At 40.1% G+C, this 20,638-nt stretch overlaps 1 protein-coding gene across 1 annotated transcript in view; it reads left to right on the top strand.

Moving 5' to 3' along the window:
- pptc7 (protein phosphatase targeting COQ7) overlaps positions 1 to 20,638 on the top strand; it is a 24,815-nt gene extending 4,177 nt beyond the window's left edge. Inside the window, exons 3-6 of the mRNA XM_033043288.1 lie at positions 4,436 to 4,634; positions 13,338 to 13,461; positions 17,625 to 17,754; positions 18,041 to 20,638. Of these exons, the coding sequence (XP_032899179.1) occupies positions 4,436 to 4,634; positions 13,338 to 13,461; positions 17,625 to 17,754; positions 18,041 to 18,099 (512 nt within the window). The 3' untranslated portion in view covers positions 18,100 to 20,638. The remainder of the gene's footprint in view (positions 1 to 4,435; positions 4,635 to 13,337; positions 13,462 to 17,624; positions 17,755 to 18,040) is intronic.

Here is a 20,638-nt window from a genome sequence, read left to right as displayed (position 1 = left end):
ATTGTCTTGCTGTAGAATGAACCACTGGTCAATGAGTTTTGAGGCATTTGTATGAACTTGAGCAGATAGGATGTGTCTATACACTTCAGAATTCATTATGCTACTGCCATCAGCAGTTGTATTATCAATGAAGATAAGTGAGCCAGTACCTTCAGCAGCCATACATGCCCAGGCCATAACACCCCCACCACTGTTTCACATATGAGGTGGCATGCTTTGGATCTTGGGCAGTTCCTTCTCTCCTCTATACTTTGGACTTGCCATCACTCTGATATAAGTTAAGTTTTGCTGATCTGTCCACAAGACCTTTTTCCAGAACTGTGGTTGCTCTTTTAAGTACTTCTTGGCAAACTGTAACCTGGCCATCCTATTTCTGCGGCTAACCAGTGGTTTGCATCTTGCAGTGTAGCCTCTGTATTTCTGTTCATGAAGTCTTCTGCGGACAGTGGTCATTGACAAATCCACTCCTGAAGAGTGTTTCTGATCTGTCGGACAGGTGTTTGGGGATTTTTCTTTATTATAGAAGAATTCTTCTGTCACCAGCTGTGGAGGTTTTCCTTGGCCTGCCAGCCCCTTTGTGATTATTAAGCTCACCAGTGCTCTCTTTCTTCTTAATGATGTTCCAAACAGTTGATTTTGGTAAACCTACTCTTTGGCTGATGTATCTAACAGTTTCATTCTTGTTTCTCAGTCTTATAATGGCTTCTTTGACTTTGGTCATTGATAAGCAGCAATAAAAGTTTCCAAATGTGCTGGAAAGACTGGAGGAAAGACTAGGTGCTAAGAGCTCTCTTATACCTGTATTAAGGAGGAATTTAAACACCCCTGAGCAATTACAAACACCTGTGAAGCCATGTATCCCAAACATTATGGTGCCCTGAAATGGGGGGGCTATGTATAAACACTGCTGTAATTTCTACAGGGTGAAACCAAAATGTATAAAAATGGCCTTTAATAAAATCAGACAATGTGCTCTTTAACCGCATGTGATTTTTTTCTATTACAAATCTCAAATTGTGGAGTACAGAGGCAAATAAATAAATGATGGGTCTTTAACATTATGGAGGGCACTGTAAGCTGGACTTGTTTCATTGGAAATAAATAAACTCAAGCCAGTTCTCATTCATTTTATTTAAGCTCTGAAGTACTTTGCAGATCATTATTCAACCCTGCCCGCACATCTGCAATTTGTTTTGCTCCACATTTGTCATATTCTTCTATGGTCTATGCCTTCAGTGCTCTCAACTGTCCATACTCTGTTATGTAATTATAGGATGATGCCTCAGGGTTGCCTTATGGTTTTAGTTTCTCAAAGCCATCCTGTTGGAAATTCTAGCAACAAATGCACCCTTTTTACTGCTTTCCTATATTGCATACGGATGGCTAGCCAGTTAAGCTCAGACAGTTTCTCCTACTGAGGCTTGCTCAGATATTGTGCTTTCCATCGATTTGTGACCTTTTTACGTGTTATAATTGGTTGACTTTAGTTGTCTCATTTTAATAACCCTTGTGTAATATTTTGCATTTTATCTTAATTATAGCATCTCCAACACGGGTAGGTTTTCAGTCAAGCCTGGCATGTTTTCTTTAAATGCATGCATCAATGGTTAATGGATGGAAAAGTAGATATGATTGGTCAAGCAGATATAAGTATAACATTTTTAAGTTATCAACTATGTATATCACAAGGTCATAAGTTGCAGGAGCAGAATTAGGCCATTCGGCCCATCAAGTCTACTCCGCCATTCAATCGTGGCTGATCTATATATGCTTTCAATATTAAATAGGGTAAATAAAAATTAAAATTTGGATCAGTTCAAACTTGCTTTCAGTTACCAACCTTCTTATAAAGCATTACTGTATAAAAAGAATGCAAAGGAGATTTTTCTGTTTTTTAGGGGTTGAGGCCTAAAGTTGTACAATTGATTTGAAAGTAGCGCCAGACTTCCACGAACTCCAAATGCAGATTACACTTATGTAATTAAAGCTGATGTAATCTTTAATATTAATTTAAAACATTATATAATCCAGTCTGTCTCCTAGCACATTTAATGTGCTAAAATATTGAATATTATTTATTTCAAAAGGTATCAAAGGTATTTTATTGGTCACATTCACATACACTGAGGTGTAATGAAGTGAAATGCTTTTTGCCATTTTGCAGCACACAAAGAAAGAATACAGACATAACACCAATGAGAGTCTTAAACACAAAGAACATCCCCCCACAATGGCTCCCACCATGAGGGAAGGCACAAAGTCCAGTCCCCAACCCCAGTTCACCCATAGTCGGGCCTATTAAGGCCTCCACAGTTGCCTCTAGGGAGGCCCGATGTTCCTGGCCGTTCTCGCCGGGTGGTGGTGCTCCGGCGTCGGGAGAGTCCTCACAGCGGCATGGGAACCCTGGAACGGCCGCCTCCGTACTGGAGGCCGCGGCTTCCGAAGCCGACAAGGCCGCGCCGGTTGGAGCTCCACAACTGGCGATCTCGTCACGAGATCCCAGGCTCCCGGTGTAAAGTTCAGCGCCGCAGCTGGCCGCTCCACAGTCCCGCAGCTCCGCGATGTTTTACCTGGCGGTCTCAGCTCACCGGAGCTCCAGCGCGGCGACCCAGGCAAGGCATCGCCCGCTCCACGATAGCGCTCCAGCGCTGTGCCGCCGCCGAAGCCGAGGTTCTGGGCGGTCCGCGACAGGAAACGCTGCTCCAGGCCCGCTGGTAGGCCACGAGGACGGGTCGAAGCTGCAGCCCGGAGAAAAGCTGCCTCTCCGACCAGGTAGGGACCCTGAAAGGCAGTTTCCCCCCCCCACCCCCCACACAAAAAAGTCTAGACCTCCAAACAAAACACTTTAACTAACTAAAAATAAAAATAAAACGGTGAAAAGACAGACAACTGCTGGCAGGGCAGCCGTGCACAGGACAGCGCCCCCAATTTATTATTACTTAATACAATGTATAAGACATTTTCAATTTTTTAAAGATTTTGTTGCTCAAAGTTTTGTTCTGTAACATCTGTTTTCAGCTATCCTAAAGTCTGTATCAGTTAACATTATTAACTATGAATATTTGGGGGAAGAAATTGCTTTCTGTTAAGGTATTCAATCTTGCCAGTTCATTGAATATTTTGATTATGCAAATTATGTCAGACACCGGAAATATAACCTAGGTCCTGCTGTGTTCACCTGCTTCATTGGCCCGCATCCTTTCATAGGGTTAACTGGAACATTCACCATGAATGCACAAAATATACTTTCTCAATAAAGCAGTCAAGCAACAAAGGAAATCTGAGAAAAAATATTGGCAATACTGTAACTGCAAGGGAAGTTCACAGAAGGGATATCCAGCAATGAATGGCTTTCTCTCTGACACCCCAAATATTTAACTGTCTGCAAAGTACAAAGAGTGTAATGAAATACTGTGCACTTGCCTAAATGGGTGCAGGTCCAACCTTGTTCAGGAATGTTGGTGCCATCCAGGGCAGTTTGCTTGACTGGCACCCGCCCACTACCTTGAATATTCACATACTTCTTATTTCTTACAAACCACTCAACTGCCTGAACTCTGGCAGACCTTCCAACCTATGGCCTTTACAACACAGAGTACAAAGGCATCAAATGCAATAGAGTGCCACCACTTGCAGCTTCAGCTCCAGATCGTAATTATAACTCGAACTTAGAAAAATCTAACACCATTCATGTGTAATCACTTGGTCTGTTACGCTTTAGTAGTTCTGGAAATGACTTGCCACGACCTCTATGCAAAGTCTGTTAGGAATGGTCAATTAATTTTGCTCATGACATTCATCACATTAAAATGAATTTTGAACAATCAGCTTAATTTTAAGTATGATCTGTCCAGATTGTCAATTGCAAACCATCTGGAAATGCTATACCATTATATGTTGGATCTTCTAAACTATGATAATAATTTAAACAATTTGGGGGCAATAAATTCTCTACAGTTGTTATTTTTGGGTTTTTAATGAGTTTGAAATAAAAATCATAAACAGATTGGACAGTGACATTATTCAAGGCTACATTAATTTTTGATAGTCATAGTCAATAACTATAAAATATTGTTGTTAATTTTAGTTAATAAAACTCTTTAGGCATCCAGTATCCAGAATATCAAAATCATTCACGGCTGCATCATACAGCAAGCATATTGTTGGATGTAAGCTTATGTTTTAATTACCAGAACCATGCTTGTTTAGATAGTGGTTTATTCTATCTTTGCTATGTATCTAATTGTACACAAATACTTAATTCTACATTTGGAACTAAAATCTATCTTGCTTTCTACCATTAAATGGCAAGAAGTGTTTTTTCATCTTACAACAGTACATTTCATATATTTATAATCACTTTGTATTTGCCTTTAAATCTGTATCTATCTTCCTTTCAGCATTCTGCTTAATTTAATCCATTGTTCCCTTGCAGGAAGTAGTACCGCTTGTTTAGTTGTTCTGGACCGAAGAAGCCATCAGTTGCACACAGCAAACCTAGGGGATTCTGGGTTTCTGGTAGTCCGGGGAGGTGAAGTGGTTCACCGGTCAGACGAGCAACAACATTATTTTAACACCCCTTTCCAATTGTCAATACCGCCACCTGAAGCTGAGGGTGTAGTTCTGAGTGACAGGTAAAACATGGTTCATTATTTAAATGTTTATCATAAGTATAGGAGACTACCTACTATGTGTTGAATTAACGTTTATTAGGATGCTTTTTAAAAAATAATTCTAAAGGCATTAAATCTGCTAAATTATGGATTCAAGGTTATTTATGAGCCACAATACTTCATCCTAGTCTTGTATGAATCTGCAAGTAGATTGCAGGCGAACCAGATCCTAATGTTAAAAAAAGAGTGCTTCTATATTGCAGGAATCATTTGAGCTTTCTCTTCTTTCTGCTCCATGGTACCCTTAATGACACCTATGATAGCGATTGTGGGATGAAGCATGCTATAATTACCAGCAAGACTGGCAAAGGGATGTGGATGTGGGGTAGATGTTTCCATTAGTGGGAGAGTTTAAAACTAGAGGTCATAGCCTCAGAATTAAAGGACGTCCCTTTAGGAAGGAGATGAGGATGAATTTCTTTAGTCAGAGGGTGGTGAATCTGTGAAATTCTGCCACAGAAGGCTGTGGAGTCAAATCAATTAAGGCAGAGATAGATTCTTGATTAGTGCGGGTGTCAGGGGGTTATGGGGAGAAAGCAAGTTAATGGGGTTAGGAGCTAGAGATAGATCAGCCATGATTGAATGGCAGAGTAGACTTGATGAGCCGAATGGCCTAAGTCTGCTCCTATCACATGACCTTATGAACTATGTCTAAAGGTTAATTCGTAAGGATGGACCAGAAAGTGATTGTGCAGCCAGCAATTGATAAGAAAGGAGGCCAGGAAGGGGTAAAGAAATTAGAAGGAAAACAAAAAAAATCACGTCATGGTGTGGCTGCTGGGAGAAACTTTCAGTTGGGCAACAGAATGTGGAGCGAGATTGGGGAAAGTTGCAGAGGCAACTCAATGGATGGATTCTATCTTGGGGACAAAAGATTAATCTTGAGCTTCATGATCTTTAGCTGGAAGGGACTGGAGATGTCCATTCTTCCAAAAATATTTGATGGCATTCCATTCAGAACTTTGAAAATGGAAGAATGTGGGAAAGATGTGACAAATAATACTATATACTTCTGTTTCTCTTTAAAAAAAAAATTGGGTGCTTTGGTATGGTGTGGCTTTTTTGGGTATGGTATAATTTGCCTTGATAGCAAAAACGATCTCAGTACATGGCAATAAAAATAAACTAAATCAAACTGTCCCTTGGGACCAACCAGTATTATTTCATGGAACTCCTGTACCCTATTTACATTGGAGGGACTGAATTTACTTAGCTGGACTTGGAACAGAGATTCCAATAACATTAAAGAACAACATGGTGGTTTCAAATCTTACCAAAACAATTGCATTAACACTAGTGTTTAAGAAGGAACTGCAGATGCTGGAAAATCGAAGGTAGACAAAAGTGCTGGAGAAACTCAGTGGATGCAGCAGCATCTATGGAGCGAAGGAAATAGGCAACGTTTCGGGCCGAAACCCTTCTTCAGAAGCATTAACATTAACATTAATGCTTCTTCGGAAGCATTAACACTAGGAATGGATTGCAGGGATATATGGTTTTGAAGGTATGGAAATGTTAGAGTGAGATAGCAGCAGTTTAAAAGAAGTGCCATGGGGAGTTAAAGAACGTGGGTCACGAGTTTGATTGGAATGTTGTGAATAAGAGATTTTATTATTGAGGGGCAGGTAGTGGGTGGGTGCCTGGTAAGATTACAATACCCAAGTAGTTGAGGCTCTTACATATATAACATGTGTTCCAATTAATACTGAACTTTGCCACTAGCACAGCTAATCTCGGAGCTGCCTGCGAAAACTTACCGGGAAAAAGTGCTCCGATCGCGGGACATAGGTACTCGCGGTAAATAGCGATCGATATCCCTCCGTTTTTCTCCCATTATCGGGGTCTGAAAACGACCGCTATAGACGGCACTATGTACAGCCGCCCGCGGAGATGATCCGCGATCGTGAATCGGCCGCTTATTAATTGAGACCGCGGCTTCACTTTACCGCGAGTACCTAGGCCCCGCGATCGGAGCACTTTTTCCCGGTAAGTTTTCGCAGGCAGCTCCGAGATTAGCTGTTAAAGACTTATTACGCTACAACATGCTGGCATTAGTGACAATGTTTAATTGACTGTTATAGTTTAGGCCCTCAATATCATGAATGAATGAATAAGTGAGTGAGTGAATGAATGAATAAGGAATGAATGAATGAATGAATTTATTCACATTATAAAAGGGTGCAATTAAATTAATTAAAGTCCATACAGATAGATTTTCATAAATTCTGACGTTAGATCTTACCTTTCAGTTAGAGTTGATTCATGGGGGCCATCTTTGTGTTCCAGCATATCAGCAGGGACTTTGAAGGCTTTCTTGCACTTTAAGGCTAGAGGAACTCCAGCTCCGCATTGATGAGCTGGAGACCCAACTTCATACGCTGCGGTACATCAGGGAGGGGGAGTATTACCTGGATGTTTTGTGCCAGGGGATGGTCACACCGACCAGTTTAACTAATTCAGTAGGCAGTGAGCAAGGAAAGGAAGGTGTGGCCATAAGCGAGGCAGGTAGGGGGAACCAGGAGGAGATGCGGCAGGAGCCACAGCCCTTGTCCCTGACGAGCATGACCGAGGCTCTTACTCAATGTAAGGACGGGATCAGGGGCTGTGGGAGGGATGAGCAACCTGGCTGCAGCACCGTGGATCAGGGGGCCATTCAAGAGGGGGGAGTTAGAAGAAATGCCGTAGTGATAGGGGATAGTATTATTCGGGGGGTAGATAAGGTTCTCTGCGGCCAGCAGAACATGTCCCGAAGGCTGTGTTGCCTACCCGGTGCTAGGGTTAAGGATATCTCTGCGATGCTGGAGAGAAATTTGCAGTGGGACGGGGAGGATCCAGTGGTCGTGGTCCATGTGGGGACCAATGACATAGGAAGGACGAGGAAGGAGGATCTGCTGAAGGAGTTTGAGCAGTTAGGGAATAAATTAAAAAGCAGAACCTCGAGGGTACTGATCTCCGGATTGCTACCTGAGCCACGGGCCAAATCGGCGAGGGTACGTAAAATTAAAAAGCTGAATGCGTGGCTCAAAGACTGGTGTGGGAATAATGGGTTTGGTTTCTTGGGCCACTGGCACCAGTACTGGGACAGGGGGGATCTGTTCTGTAAGGACGGACTTCACCTGAACGGTGCTGGGACTGGGGTCCTGGCAAATCATATAACTAGGGCAGTAGAGAGGTCTTTAAACTAAGTAGCGGGGGGGAGGTATCAAGGGGGGTAATAACGGCAGGGGTAGAGGATATAGAGCAGGGTATCAGTGGGGAAGCGGAAAGTCAAAATGTGACAGGAGACATAATGGGTGAAGATAAAGCTCTAGATGTAAAAGGGGCAAAAACGGAAAGGAAGGGTAGTAAAAATCATCTGAAAGTGCTTTATCTAAATGCACGGAGTATTCGTAATAAGATAAATGAATTAACGGTGCAATTAAGTATATATAGTTATGATATCGTGGCCATTACGGAGACATGGCTGCAAGGGGATCAGGACTGGGAGTTAAATATAGAGGGGTACTCGACAATTAGGAAAGATAGACAGGAAAGAAAGGGAGGAGGGGTGGCCCTTTTAATAAGGGAGGGAATAACGGCAATAGAGAGGAAGGATATTGCGTTGAAGGATCAGGATAGTGAAACAGCTTGGGTACAGATAGAGAATAACAAGGGGAAAAAAACACTAGTGGGTGTAATTTATAGACCTCCAAATAGCTGTGACGCTGTTAGTCAGAACATAAATCTGCAAATAGTTGACGCATGTAAAAAGGGAACTGCTGTAATCATGGGGGACTTCAATTTTCATATTAATTGGGCAAACCAAACTGGGCAGGGTAGACTAGAGGAAGAGTTTATAGAATGTATTAGAGACGGGTTCCTAGAACAGTATGTCACAGAACCGACAAGGGGGGAGGCAATCTTGGATCTGGTCCTGTGTAATGAAGCAGGATTAATTAAAAATGTCATAGTTAGGGACTCGTTGGGAACAAGTGACCACAATATGGTCGAATTCCATATTCAAATAGAAGGGGAGCAGGTTGAAACTCAGGCTAGGGTGCTTAGTCTAAATAAGGGGGATTATGAAGGTATGAGGACTGAGCTGATCAAAGTTGACTGGGATAGCAGACTCAAGAATAAGACGGTACATGAGCAGTGGTGTACGTTTAAGGGTCTACTGTATAACCTTCAAGAAAAATTTATTCCTATGAAGAAAAAAAGGGGTAAGGGTAAGAACAGTCAGCCATGGCTCAGTAAAACTATAAAGGATAGTATTCGGCTGAAGGCAAGGGCATATAAGGTAGCCAGAGATAGTGGGAGGGTAGAGGATTGGGAAGCATTTAAAGGTCAGCAAAAAATAACTAAGAGATTAATTAAGACGGGGAAAATAGACTATGAAAGGAATTTAGCAAACAACATAAAAACTAATAGTAAGAGTTTTTATAGCTATATAAAAAGAAAAAGGGTGGCTAAGGTGAACGTTGGTCCATTGGAGGGTGAGACTGGAGAGTTGTTGGTGGGGAACATGGAAATGGCAAAGGCATTAAACGAGTATTTTGTATCAGTCTTCACCATAGAAGACACAAAAAATATTCCAACGTTGGATAAACAGGGGGCGGTAGGAATGGAGGAGCTAAATACTATTAAGATCACCAAGGAGGTGGTATTAGGGAAATTAATGAGACTGAAGGAGGATAAATCCCCTGGGCCTGATGGATTACATCCAAGGGTCTTGAGGGAGATAGCGGTGGGGATTGTGGATGCATTGGTGATAATTTTCCAAAACTCCCTGGAGGCAGGAACGGTCCCAGTGGATTGGAAAATGGCCAATGTAACACCTATATTTAAAAAAGGAAGTAAACAGAAAGCGGGTAACTATAGACCGGTTAGTCTAACATCGGTGGTGGGTAAAATGTTAGAGACAATTATTAAAGAAACACTAACGGGGCACTTGGATAAACATGACTTCATCGGACAGAACCAGCATGGTTTTGTGAAGGGGAAGTCCTGTTTAACGAATTTGCTCGAATTCTTTGAGGAAGTAACAACCCGGGTGGATAAAGGGGAACCGGTGGATGTGGTATACTTGGACTTCCAAAAGGCTTTTGACAAGGTGCCACATAAGAGACTATTGCTAAAAATAAAAAATTATGGAATTGGGGGTAATATATTAGCATGGGTAGAGGATTGGCTAACAAATAGGAAGCAGAGAGTGGGGATAAATGGTTCATACTCGGGATGGCAACCAGTAACTAGCGGGGTTCCGCAAGGGTCGGTGCTGGGACCCCAGTTGTTCACAATTTATATAAATGATTTGGAGGAGGGAACCAAGTGTAATATATCAAAATTTGCGGACGATACAAAAATGGGAGGAAAAGTAGGGGATGAGGAGGATAGGAAGAGTCTGCAAAAGGATATAGATAAGCTAGGTGAGTGGGCAACAACTTGGCAGATGAAGTTTAATACTAATAAATGTGAAGTCATTCACTTTGGGAAAAAAAATGATAGGGCAAGTTATTTTCTAAATGAGGAGGAGCTGCGTTGTAATGCAACGCAAAGGGATCTAGGGGTATTAGTACATGAATCACTAAAAGTTAGTATGCAGGTGCAGCAAGCAATCAGGAAGGCCAATGGAGTTTTGGCCTTTATTGCTAGGGGGATTGAGTATAAAAACACGGAGGTCTTGCTGCAGCTGTACACAGTATTAGTGAGACCACATTTGGAATACTGTGTACAGTTCTGGGGTCCATACTTAAGAAAGGATGTACTAGCCCTGGAGGCAGTGCAGCGAAGGTTTACAAGATTAATTCCTGCAATGAGGGGATTGACATATGAGGAAAGGTTAAGTAGGCTGGAACTCTACTCTTTGGAGTTTAGAAGAATGAGAGGCGATCTCATTGAAACATATAAGATCGTGAGGGGCCTTGATCGGGTGGATGCACCGAGGATGTTCCCAATGATCGGGGAAACTAGAACTAGGGGACATAGTTGCAGAATAAGGGGGGGCTCTTTTAAAACTGAGATGAGGAAGAACTTCTTCACCCAGAGGGTGGTTAATTTATGGAATTCACTGCCCCAGGGAGCAGTGGAAGCAGAAACTTTAAATATATTTAAGACTAAAATAGATGGATTTTTAGCTGCCAAGGGGATAAGGGGCTACGGGGAGAGGGCAGGGATATGGACCTAGGTATGGTTAGTATAGTAAGACCTGAGTGATCTCCTGGACAAGTGTCGATCGCCTAGATTGGGGTCGGAGAGGAATTTCCCGGATTTTTTCCCCGAATTGGACCTGGGTTTTTATCCGGTTTTTTGCCTCCCCCAGGAGATCACGAGGTTTTTGGGGTGGAGAGGGGTGATAGCGGTATAAAGGGGAGGGTAGTGTCTTGTGTTCTGTGTCTTGTGTCTACTGTTTGTGGGTAAGTGTGTCTGTTTAGTGTTCAGCCATGAGCGAATGGCGGTGCGGGCTCGACGGACCTGGTGGTCTACTCTCGCACCTACTTTCTATGTTTCTATGTTTCTATGTTTCTAATCCACCGCAGCACTTTCTTCAGCCTTTTTAATGCTTTTCCCACTAAATACAATTAACCTGCTGCAAGTTTCCACGACATTTATTCCACAGAACAACAAATCGGAATCTCCAGTAAAACAGGCATCTGTGAAGCCCCCTTAGCCATTTTGTGTGCTAGCCTGAAACAAAGCGCGTGATTGGCCAACTGGCAGACAACTCTATGTTAAACGTGCTTTGATTGGACTAAAAAATTGTCGACATTTTTCCTGTTTTTCTCTAATTTAATAAAAATGTGCAAGTCTTCTTCATATCGAGTTTCAGGGGTGATTTATATAAATATTTTTACACAATATGTGAAAATTTCATGTAATTTGGTGACTTGGGTCACAAAATCCTATTTCTAGACACATTTTTGATGCTCGGCCCACAGCCTATCTGGATAGTGTATAGTCAAACTCATTTTCTGCTTCAACAATGGCCTTCTTTCAATTGTAAGATGAGAACAAGGGATACTCACTGATGATTGCACAATGTTCAGTGCCATTCAGTTCTCAGATAATGAAGTAGACTACAACAAAATGCAGCAAGATCTGGAGTATATCCAGGCCTCAGCCAATGGGTGGCAAGTAATACTTGTGCCACACAGATGCTGGGCAATGAATGTTGATATCTAACAAGTAAAAAAATCCAGTTATCTGGCATTACCATCACTGAATCGTAATCGTAATTTTATTAGCCAAGTTTGTTTTGCAACATACAAAGAATTTGGTTTGCCATAGTCATGCCAAAAATAGCAACAAGACACACAACTATATAAAATTTAACATAAACATCCACCACAGCGGCTCCACCACATTCTCCACTGTGAAGGAAGGCAACAAAGTCTTATCTTCTTTCCTCCTTTTCTCCTGAGGTCGGGGCAGTTGAACCATCATGGCGATCGAAGCTCCCGTGTCGGGGCGGTCGAAGCTCCCGTGGTTGGAGCTCCCGAAGTCGGTCCCTAAACAGGGACCCCGAGCTCCACAATTTTAAGTCCACAGGCTCCCACGCTTGGAGCTTCCCAGGTTGATCCCTGGCAAAGGGACCACCAGCTCCGCGATGTTAAGTCAGCAGGCTTCCGCAGTTGGAGCTACCGAGGTCGATCCTCAGCGAGATGTCGCCAGCTCCTATGATGTTAGGCTGCAGTGCGGACGGAGATACGATACGGATAAAAGCTGCGTCTCTGTTGGGGAAAGAGATTAAAAAAGTTCCCTCCCCCCTCCCCCACACCCCACATAATTCAAATCTAAAGGTACACTAAAACATACATTCAACAACTAAAATCAACAAAGAAGGAAAAAGATGAGACAGACCGTTGGTGAGGCAGCCATCGTTCGGCGCCACCAAGAGTGAATCTCCCACTATCAACATCCTAGGTATTATTATTGACCAGAAATTGAACTGGAGGAACCATATACTTGATGTGGCGACAAGACCAGAAGATGGGAATTCTGCAGCGAACAACTCACTTCCTAGTTCCCCATAGCCTGTCCCCCATCTACAAGGCTCAAGTGTGATGGAATACTCTTCTCTTGCAGGGAGCGCTCAAAAACACAAAGCACTGCTCCATACAGGACATAGCAGCACAGGCACCCCATCCAAAACCACTCACTCCACTTCTGATGCACAGATGTAGCAGTGTGTACCATTTACACCTTCCAAACCCACATCCTCTACTAGGTAGAAGGGCAAGCGCACCAAAAATATGGGAGCACCACCAACTGGGAGTTCTCTTTAAGTCGCACACCATCCTGACATGGAAACATATTGTTGCTGCTCTGCTGAGTCAAAATCCTGAAATTCCCTACTCAATACTCGCATTGCAAGGCTGCAACAGTTCAAGAGGACAGCTCACCATGGGATGGACTATTAAATGCTGGCTCGGCCTCTGAAGCCCACACACTTACTTGAATACAGTATAAGCAAAAAATGCCTAATAGTCTTCCTGCTAGAGAATCAGCAATTTCAAGTCTGCTGTGCTTTGAAAACAAGGGTTGTTTATAATGTGGCTATGACAAACAATTTAAATGATTGTAAGTGTTGCCATTATGTTAATTCCATTAATTGTCGGAATAAATGTTACCCGATTTGCATTTATTTCTGATGGCCTGAAAACTTTAATGCATTTGTCCACACAGCCCTGATGTTGCTGACAGCACTTCCATTGATGTCCAAATAGGAGATATCATCTTGACAGCAACAGATGGATTATTTGATAACATGCCTGACTACATGATTTTGCAAGAGCTAAAGAAGCTAAAGGTATCTTTTGTGTAAATGCAATACATTTTCAAAATGCTTGTCATTTCCTATTCAGTGAAAACTGTAAAGCAACCAAAGGTTAAAGTTAAATCCCTTAAAAGTGTATCCTGCTACATTGTAGAATTAGCCGTTTTGTAAGAAACTAAAATGGCCTAATTTTTTCATGATGTCACATAAACGCTATTAAATCTGAGGTTACCGAGAGTTTACATAGGACTATTCTCCAAAAAAACAATTTATTCTCCTTGGCTTTAGGCAGATAATATTGTCTGTACAAATCACATTTTATTAATAGATATGGGGCATTGTTTGGATCAATTAGATCAATTGTATAACTGCATCCTGCTTAATGTACTGATATTTTAATGTATGTTTTGTATTCGTATTGGGGCAATGTCCAGATGACCTTGTTGAATATTGATTTGGATCATGGTTAAATTGGGGTTTTTTTAAGGAAAGATTGTTTAATGTCAAAATTCTCATGGAGCTGTTCGCTTGCTGTGCATAAGTTTATATTATTGTTCTTCTTCTTGATTATGCCGTGCACAGCCTAAAGTTGTAGGACAACGTGTTCTATTTGATCTTATTTGATTGTGCACACCAGATTGATTGCATTCGTCGAAACAGGGTGGACCACGTGAAGTTTGCAATCTCCCACCCCATATTATTGTTGAACAATGCTTTTAGATTTAATTATTTTAACCATGTTTGTTCAAGTTGGCTGTGAAAGAGAAGTGATTATTTGATACTGTCAGTTTTGTGTCAGGGCATACTGCCTAAGCAGAAGTTGGCAATAGCATTTTTTTAAGAGATTGGATAATGTAAAAATTCTTATGGAGTTATTCACTTGTTGTTGTGCATATTTTCATATGATATCTTTGAACAATGATTTTAGATCACATCATTTTAATCCTGTTTTTCATTTGAGTTGGCTGTGAAAGCAGTGGCCATTTGATACATTTGTTCTATATCTCTCTATCACTGTCTGTCTCTCGTTTCCCTTTCTCCTGACTCTGTCTGAAGAAGTATCTCGACCCGAAACGTCACCTATTCCTTTTCTCCAGAGATGCTGCCTGACCCGCTGAGTTACTCCAGCCTTTCGTGGCTATTTGATACTGTCAGTTTTGTGTTATGATACACTTGGCCTTTAGCAAACTCGACTGTTTGGTTCAGTCAACCACTTTCACTCTCACCCCCCATGTTTCTTTATATCTTTAGGAGCTCAAAAGTCTTTTGCCAGGAATATATTTTGGCTAAATATCTGTACTTTTTTTAAATTACAACTATTTTCTTAAAAATCAAATCCAGTCACTTTTGACCTGGTGCTATTTCTCAGAAATATCAAGCTATCAAACAGTCATTTGATCAAGATTTGTTGGTTAGATAGTTCAGGGCTAACCTTTATATGCTTTAACTGTGCTGTGAAATGGAATGTGCAATCTCCTTGCTCCCTCAAGAAACCATAAAACACTGGTTCAGCAATTTCCACAACATACATGGACACAATTACCATAAAGGAAAATAGTAGCTGGGGAGGATTTGTGATTTCTGCGTTTTCCCTTGGATTCACTCTTGAAATCTCACAACTTGCTAAAAGTGTTTATCTAACTTTTCCTGTATAATCAATAAAATAATAATTTCCCTTAATTCCTTTATGAAGATTGTCCGATCAATGAGTGTTCAGAAATAAGCAGTGTTACTGATCTGCCTTGGATACAATCCCATAATCTAATGGTTGTAAATACAAGTTGTTACCAACATCAGTATTTGCAGCTGTTTTAAATTGATCTAGATGCACACTGACGTGCAATTATCGTGCAACTGTCTGGCTGTTGGTGATCTGAAATTTCTCTAGAGATTTGATGAAAAGCAATTGACAATTCACAAACAAAATCTCCATGTAAACACGCTTTAGTCATCTGCTGCATTATGCAATTATGTGAAATCCCAAAATGGCTGGTTTTCATTTGAGTGCAGTTGTTCAGATGATCCCTCATGGATGACTCGTACTGTAAAACATAAGGCTCTAAGGCACAGCACTTAACCAATTATTCCCCAGTAAAATATAGCCGGGGTGCTATGTTAGAATTAGATCAGTTAGAAAAAAAATGTTTAGGTAGGAGAAAAGCTGGATGGTATAAAATAATTTAAGATTGAGACATTAGACTTGCATACTGCCAAACGGCTCTTTGCATTTCTATATATGGAAAATCTACAATGATTGCTTTAGTAAATGCGACGGAAGGGATGCCAAGGTAGCATGACTGAGACATGACTATAGAATGGTTATAAGGTAGGAACAGGAATAGGCCAGCTTGCCCCTCAAACCTGGCTCGCTATTCAATATTATCATTAATGATTTCCCCCCCAGCCCTCAAATCTTTTTCCATGCCAGTTCCACATGGCCCTGAATTCCCTAATCTTTAAAAAATGTTTTCATTTTAATTATCTCCAGTGAGCTTATCTTCACAACTTGCCTAGGTAGAACATTCCAACGGTTCTTTACCCTTTTCCCACGCACTTCAGTTTTAAATTAATGGGCCCTTATTTTGAAAAAATTGTGTCTTGTTTGAGAATCTCCCACGTGGAATCATCCCAATGTCAACCCAATCATGGCTCATAAAGGTCTTGTCTTTCAATAAGATCACCCCTATATTCTTAATTTCAAAGAATTCATATTCAACTATTTCAGTTGGATTAGGAATTGAACATAGGTTCTAAAGAAATGTAGCCATTCTAAACCAGCAGTCAAGGATGAAATTAGTTCAACTGTAAAATATGTAAGATCTAGAGAGCAGCTCATTCAGACTTCATGGGTACGAGTGAGACACGAATGAATTTAAGATTCTAATGGTAATTGTGTGTAAGCACCCTAGTGGCATCGGTGAAATGACTAAATATAATATTGTAACAGTGAGACCAACACCTTGTTAATGCTTTTTGTTGGGGAGGTTTAACTTCCAAAATTATGGGATAAGAAAGATGGTAGTATTTCTCGAATATATTTGGAATATTCCTTGTAACAACAAAGGCCAATTAAGCATAATTAGAACGTGTCTAATATTGACCATTGAATTGGGTTCAGTCCATTTAAAAGGAGAAATTCAAAACGGCAAAAAGCATATCCAAGGAGAGATAGCTAAATCGACAGAAAATTGGCTTCATAGGTGATGGTGGAAGGTTGCTTCTCGGACTGGAGGTCTGTGACTAATGGTGTGCCTCAGGGTTCGGTGCTGGGCCCATTATTGTTTGTCATCTACATCAATAATTTGGATGAGAACGTACATAGCAAGATTAAGAAGTTTGCTAATGATACAAAAGTGGGTGGTTTTGCAGATAGTGAAGAAGGTTGTGAAAAATTGCAGCAAGATCTTGATCGATTGGCCATGTGGGCTGAGGAATGATTGATGGAATTTGATACAGAGAAATGTGAGGTGTTGCATTTTGGGAAGTCTAACATGGGCAGGACCTACACAAGGTGGGTGGGTGTATGGAGCAAGCTGCCAGAAGAGGTAGTTGAGGCTGGGACTATCTCAACGTTTAAGAAGCAGTTGGACAGGTACATGGATAAGACAGGTTTGGAGGGATATTGGCCAAACGCAGGCAGGTGGGACTATTGTAGCTTGGACAAGTTGGGCTGAAGGGTCTGTTTCCACACTGTATCACTTTATATTTAAGAGCAGGCATCATAAACGGGACAAGGCAGAGATAGTCCATGATAATCTGAACAGAACAAAAAATAAAGTTAAAATTTGAAAGTCAATTATCACCATTAGATTGAACAAGGAGCTCCTTGGTAAATGGTTTTGCAAAATTACCATGAACAGCCAGGATGGTAAATAGTATCCAGGTATTGCTGCCTACATGTTAAGAGTTGTGCATGCATATTCTAAGATTATTAAGTTATTGTATATAGTTGTAAGCTCCCTTTTATGGATATGGGATAATTGCTGAATTTCGTGAGCCATTTAAATAGATATAAGTGGTTTAATAATAAGCGAAATGCAATTCTTTTGATGTCTTGAAGCTTGGTTGCCAACAATTACAAGGCTCATTTTGTATTTACCCAGAATATACCAGCTAATATAAAATACCACACGTGTTGTCTTTTTAAATAATTGTATTCTGTAGGAATGATGTTATTTATATCAATGTGATTGCAGAAAACTAACTATGAAAGCATAGAGCAAACAGCAAGAAGCATTGCAGAACAGGCTCATGAACTAGCATATGATCCAAACTACATGTCACCATTTGCACAATTTGCTTGTGATAATGGATTGAATGTACGAGGTAAGATTATCAATCATTATTATGTGGGTGTTTAAATTATGTACAGCAAAAATAACTCAATTGAAGTTTTGTGCTCACAGTACACTTTTTTATGAATATGGTAGAAACCACTGAAAGATGAAATGAAAATATGACGGTATGGTCTGGCTTAAAAATGAAGAATGTACCTTGTAGTTTAAAGAAACCTAATGTTTCTCGTGCATACGTTCTTAAAATTGGTTGTTGGTAATATTTTTCAAGGCAAGTTGAGTCATTTGCATTTCAAATCCATTTTTTTGTTTTCCAGGGGGCAAACCAGATGACATCACTGTTCTACTGTCAATAGTAGCAGAATATACAGACTAACTGCATCATTTTACCTGAAAATTCAAATTCCACTGTTTCCTGCTGGCAGGACTTCATTTCCTCGATGATAACTTCTCAATAGGCTGGCCATTCTCACTGTACAATTTCTCCTTCGTTCAAGCAAAAGCTTGACACTACAAAACAAGCCCTGAAGTCAGCAAGAGATTCTAAATGATCTTAAATTAGCTTGAATACAGGGAAAAGATAAACCTCTTCCAGCAGTACTTCGCTAGGGCAGTAGTTCAGAAAGGATAATGGCCTGTCACATGATGCTTGGTTTGTAACAGTACTGTAGTCCAATAATTTGCCAATTATTTGATTGGATGGCACATATACCAATAGGCATCGGCACTACTGCTTTAAAATACAGGCGACCCCCACATTGTGGGTTTTCAGGTAACAGAAATTCACCCTTACAGAATTAATTACTGAAATTTGAGATACAGAATAAAATGTGCTTGGAATTGATGGAAGGGAGGGAAGGAGGGGAACGAGCAAGGAAATGCACTTAGTTTTGCAACTTGAGTTTCTTGACACAGCTTCATAATACGGACTATTTTCTAGGAAAGCAATCTTCATAACACGGGGTCGCCTGTATTCAATGTTCAGAATTGCGTTCTGATAAAAGTTGAAAATTTTGAGGATCGTTGTTGATGGCACATGACGTAATATTAAAATCCTTCACCCGCCCACTGAACAACATGGATGTTTAACTTTATTAATTGCCTCAAATAGTTGAGATTAATTATGCTAATAGCTGGATGCAGAAAACTATTTTGATGGATTAGCATAATTGTTCTGGTTTTATGTAGAGAACAATTGGCTATAAAATGTTGTAGCATGCAGCCCATGGAGAGATTAAAGCCATGAAGCCATTTCTAACTATAGTAAATCAGGTAATTTTTGAGAAAGATATGGCCAGTGTATTTTGTTTTGTTTTCCTATATGGGGGTTGTTTCATTATGTATGCTGTACATAGTATGACTTAATTTATTTACATGTACCATGTACATGTCAATTTCCTATTTAAACATGCTTGTAACAGGCATTTTTTTTGTTAGTCACATAAACTAGAATACTTTATACTCCTTCCTTGGTTTTGCACATTGCTTGCATTTATGGATCTGAGTTCCAATTATGTTTTTTTTAGATTTTGGTTGTCTGAATGCTTTGGAACCTTTTTAAAACTCAGTATTTTGGTGGACAGCAGATACCTAAACCTTTTTGTCCACTTATGGTTATATTGCACCACAAATTATTCAAGAAACGTTTTTATCAAAATGTGCTAATTTTAGGAAAGATGTTGGTTTGTTACTACATTTTTTGCTTATTCGATGATATTGGAGTGGACAAATATATTTATCCAGATTGAAAAATTAAACCGATCTAGAAGCAGACATCTTTGTAACTATTTAAAATTTGGGGGAAAAATGGAGCTCCACCCAAAGAAAAGTTGTCCTTTATAAAATTGGATTTGACAGTTTACAAAATGTCTTCAATTTCCATTCAAGCCAGAATAGAGCTCCAAAACTATTTAGTAACAGTCTTCCTTTAATCCTACTTTCAATTTTGTCTATGGAGTTGCATGCTCTGCACTGAATTTCATTTTGAACTTTCCTGACTACATAATACAAATTTGTGTAGATTTTTACACAATACAAAAATAAAGGTAGCAACATTCCACGTTATGAGTTGTTTATGCATCTTTGTAGGTTATGCACATTTTCCACTTTCTTGGTAAAAAAATATGTAATGTTGACAACATGAGGCCTTACATTTTACCAAAAAGAATAATTTGGGGTTGGTGGTGGCTGTGTGACAGACTCTTCCACGTGGCAAAAATAAGCTTTAGTTCAAATTTTATTTAAATGGGTATTTTTGTATGAAGTGATCCAGTAAAAGACTTTTTGTAAAGGTGACGATTAAAAAAAACCTGTTTGCCACACTTGAATGCTGGATAATCGCAAACTAAAATTGTATTATTCCTAGTGGGAAATAAACTTTCATATGGTCACAAGTACACACCAAAGACCAGAATGCATTTTTCTTCCCCTACACAGAAACTAGTTTTTAAGCAATACTGTACTGAAACATTACACAATACCTGCTTTGGGCTAGAGTTTTAATTTTAGAGTATGTTCTATAATGCACTACTGTATGTGTAAGAGATAGTGCTCAACTGAAGCCATCTCTTTTTAAACAAAAAAATTGCGCACAAAATAATTGGACAGTTATGTTTACAGGCCTTTGACAATATTTTTCAAGGCAAGCTAACTTTAATTCTCACAATTGTTGAAATTGGGAAAATTCATTGTCCTTCAAGTTAGTTTGTTTTGGTCTAAACGGAATTTTAATTGGTGTGTGTGGAAAAGTATATAACTTGGTGAAAGGGTATATTCCCTCCCAATGAAGGGTGATGTTTTTACTCATCGAAGTAACTAACTATTGTATGCTTCAACTGTAACGTAAATATAAATGCAGGAATAATTGTGTACATGTTGAAAAGCTGTACAATTAGTTAATAAAATATTGTATCTAA

The sequence above is a fragment of the Amblyraja radiata genome, chromosome 25 (assembly GCF_010909765.2).
Source record: "Amblyraja radiata isolate CabotCenter1 chromosome 25, sAmbRad1.1.pri, whole genome shotgun sequence".
Classification (NCBI taxonomy): Eukaryota; Metazoa; Chordata; class Chondrichthyes; order Rajiformes; family Rajidae; genus Amblyraja; species Amblyraja radiata.
The sequence above is the reverse complement of the archived record's forward strand: the minus strand, read 5'-3'. Positions and strand labels throughout refer to the sequence as shown.